This window comes from Sardina pilchardus, chromosome 11 (assembly GCF_963854185.1).
Source record: "Sardina pilchardus chromosome 11, fSarPil1.1, whole genome shotgun sequence".
Taxonomy (NCBI): Eukaryota; Metazoa; Chordata; class Actinopteri; order Clupeiformes; family Clupeidae; genus Sardina; species Sardina pilchardus.
In genome coordinates, this window is record NC_085004.1 from 17,082,029 (window position 1) to 17,084,528 (window position 2,500).

General features: G+C 46.6%; 1 protein-coding gene across 1 annotated transcript in view; it reads right to left on the minus strand.

The window, feature by feature from the left end:
* Positions 1–2,500, minus strand: part of LOC134095261 (leucine-rich repeat-containing protein 49) — a 54,070-nt gene that overhangs the window by 29,609 nt on the left and 21,961 nt on the right. The window contains exon 10 of the mRNA XM_062548712.1: positions 1,660–1,807. Within this exon, the coding sequence (XP_062404696.1) occupies positions 1,660–1,807 (148 nt within the window). The remainder of the gene's footprint in view (positions 1–1,659; positions 1,808–2,500) is intronic.

Below are 2,500 nucleotides of genomic sequence, written 5' to 3' on the forward strand. Positions count from 1 at the left end.
TAACAGAGACAGAAGGTGCATAGTCACTACAGTCACTATCCAGAACAATGTTGATCCATATACTGGTACTGATCAAACATATTTTAACAGGAGCAATTGTGTGACTGTGGCGACTTGCCTTGTCTGACTACTGGGCTTGGCTCTTCTGCAACGCTGCAGCATTTTCTAACAGTCTGACCAATGAAATTTTAATCACAAATAGTGGAGCGGAGCGGAGTGGAGTGGGAGGGGGGCGCCAGGCGGCTGCTGCCCTGCCCCAAATTCCCCTCAGTGGGGGTCGGAGAGGAGCCGCCGGCCTGGCCTGGCCTCAGCTATGCCACAGGGAAACTGTGTCACCATCACAAACACTCAGCCTGAGCACCGATGGGTATATGGACTAGCGTGCTCTCTCTCTCATGCACACACACGCGAACGCGCACGCATGCACAAACACACACACACACACACACACACACACACACACACACACAAACATACACACACACACACACGCACACACACACACACACACACTCCTGCATACATACAGCAGAATACCTACACATGCAATATGCAAACTGAGCCTGGCCACATCCTTCAGATCAAGCTATCAAGAAATCTAGACAAGCCATGACACACATATACGTACACACTCACATACAGTAATACATAGTCACATACACACACACACACACATACACAACATTCCACGTATGAATCCCATCTCTGACTTAGTGAATAAATTCCAATGACAGTTGGTATGAGAATGTGTGTGTGTGTGTGTGTGTGTGTGTGTGTGTGTGTGTGTGTGTGTGTGTGTGTGTGTGTGTTTTGCAGGCGTGCAGGGAGACCCTGGAGTGGATTCCTCTGCAGGCTGAAACCCAACCTCCTTCTGGGCTCAGGGTTCCCACACCTAAACACACCCACCCACACACACACAATCCCCCCAAACACACACACACACACACACACACACACACACACACACACACACACACACACACACACACACAAACACACACACACCATATCCCTGTTGCGTGCATACAGCACCATCCCAACAGCATGACGTCATATCAGAATAGGCATTTAAGCCTCTTTTTTAAACGTTTTAGGAGATTATTGCACTGGAAATGTCACAGATCCTGTTCTACCATCCCGTCCAACTCAAGACCAAACACGCCGCTTCGCCCGGCCGCAAAGGACGCTGTTGGGCATGGATACTGTTTGGACGAAACTAAACAAGGGATATACAGTACAAAATGAAAATGAACATGACAGGAACCAACAGCTGTAGCTATATGCAAGCCACACAGAAACATACTCAGACTTGCTTCCTTTGTCTTTTGCCTTTCACTAGTGCACTAACAAGCTTACTTAACACACCACACATTGAGAATGCAGACAAGCAGAAGTTGATGGGGTGTGAAATGTGAGTTAACACACATGCACAAACACACACACACACACACACACACACACACACACACACACACACACACACACACACAAACATACACACACACACACACACACACACACACACACACACACACACACACACACACACACACACACACACACACACACACACACACACACACACACACACACACACACACACACACACACACACACACACACAAACACACACACAGGTGAAAGGGCTGTGTAGCTTACTGTAATACGTTTCATGTCCAGGAGTCGCAGATGCAGCATTAAGCGCAGGGCAGCCTGCCTGTACCATGTCTCCTCCGATACAGGGTTCCCATCAAGGGTCAGTTCACACAGGGAGCACGACTCTCCCAGACAGGCCAGCTCATCAAAACTACACACACACACACACACACACACACACACACACACACACACACGCACAAAATAAAAGTAATGTACAAATTAAACTGATAAAAATAAAAAAAATAAATAAAATTAAAATTATTGCAACATGAGACGTAAAGACTAGTAAGTCTAAGACTAGTAAAGTCCACTGTAAAGCACATTGAATTACTTCGTGTATGAAATGCCCCATACAAATAAACTTGACGTGACTAGTCAGTACTGTATTCAAGAACTTACTTAGAACAGCAGTGTACCCAATATGCATTGCAAACAGCCGTGTAAGTATGACTAGACAAAGATTCCTCCTGTACTGTAGCTGCTTATGACCTTAGGGGTCTCTTTTCTTTCTCTCTCATCATCCATCCCTCCAACCATCCTTTTCCTCACACCTTCTCTATCCCCCTCTCTCTTACTAAAATACCCAAGTTACCAAGCAGCCAGCAGTCCCCCAAGTTGCTTAGCGGCACCGTGTCATTTCGGTGTTGTCAGGGACCAATTTAGCCCGGCTATAATGTGCCTGTGACACAGTGATAAAACACAGGCTGGCCAAAGACCAAAAACAGCCTGCTCCAACCCCAGACCGAAACCAAGTCTCATCTCAGAAGCTCTCTAGCGGTCTCTTGAGGTTCATTCCATTTAGTCAAAACTGACATGAATAAATGCTTCCCTACTTCAAACA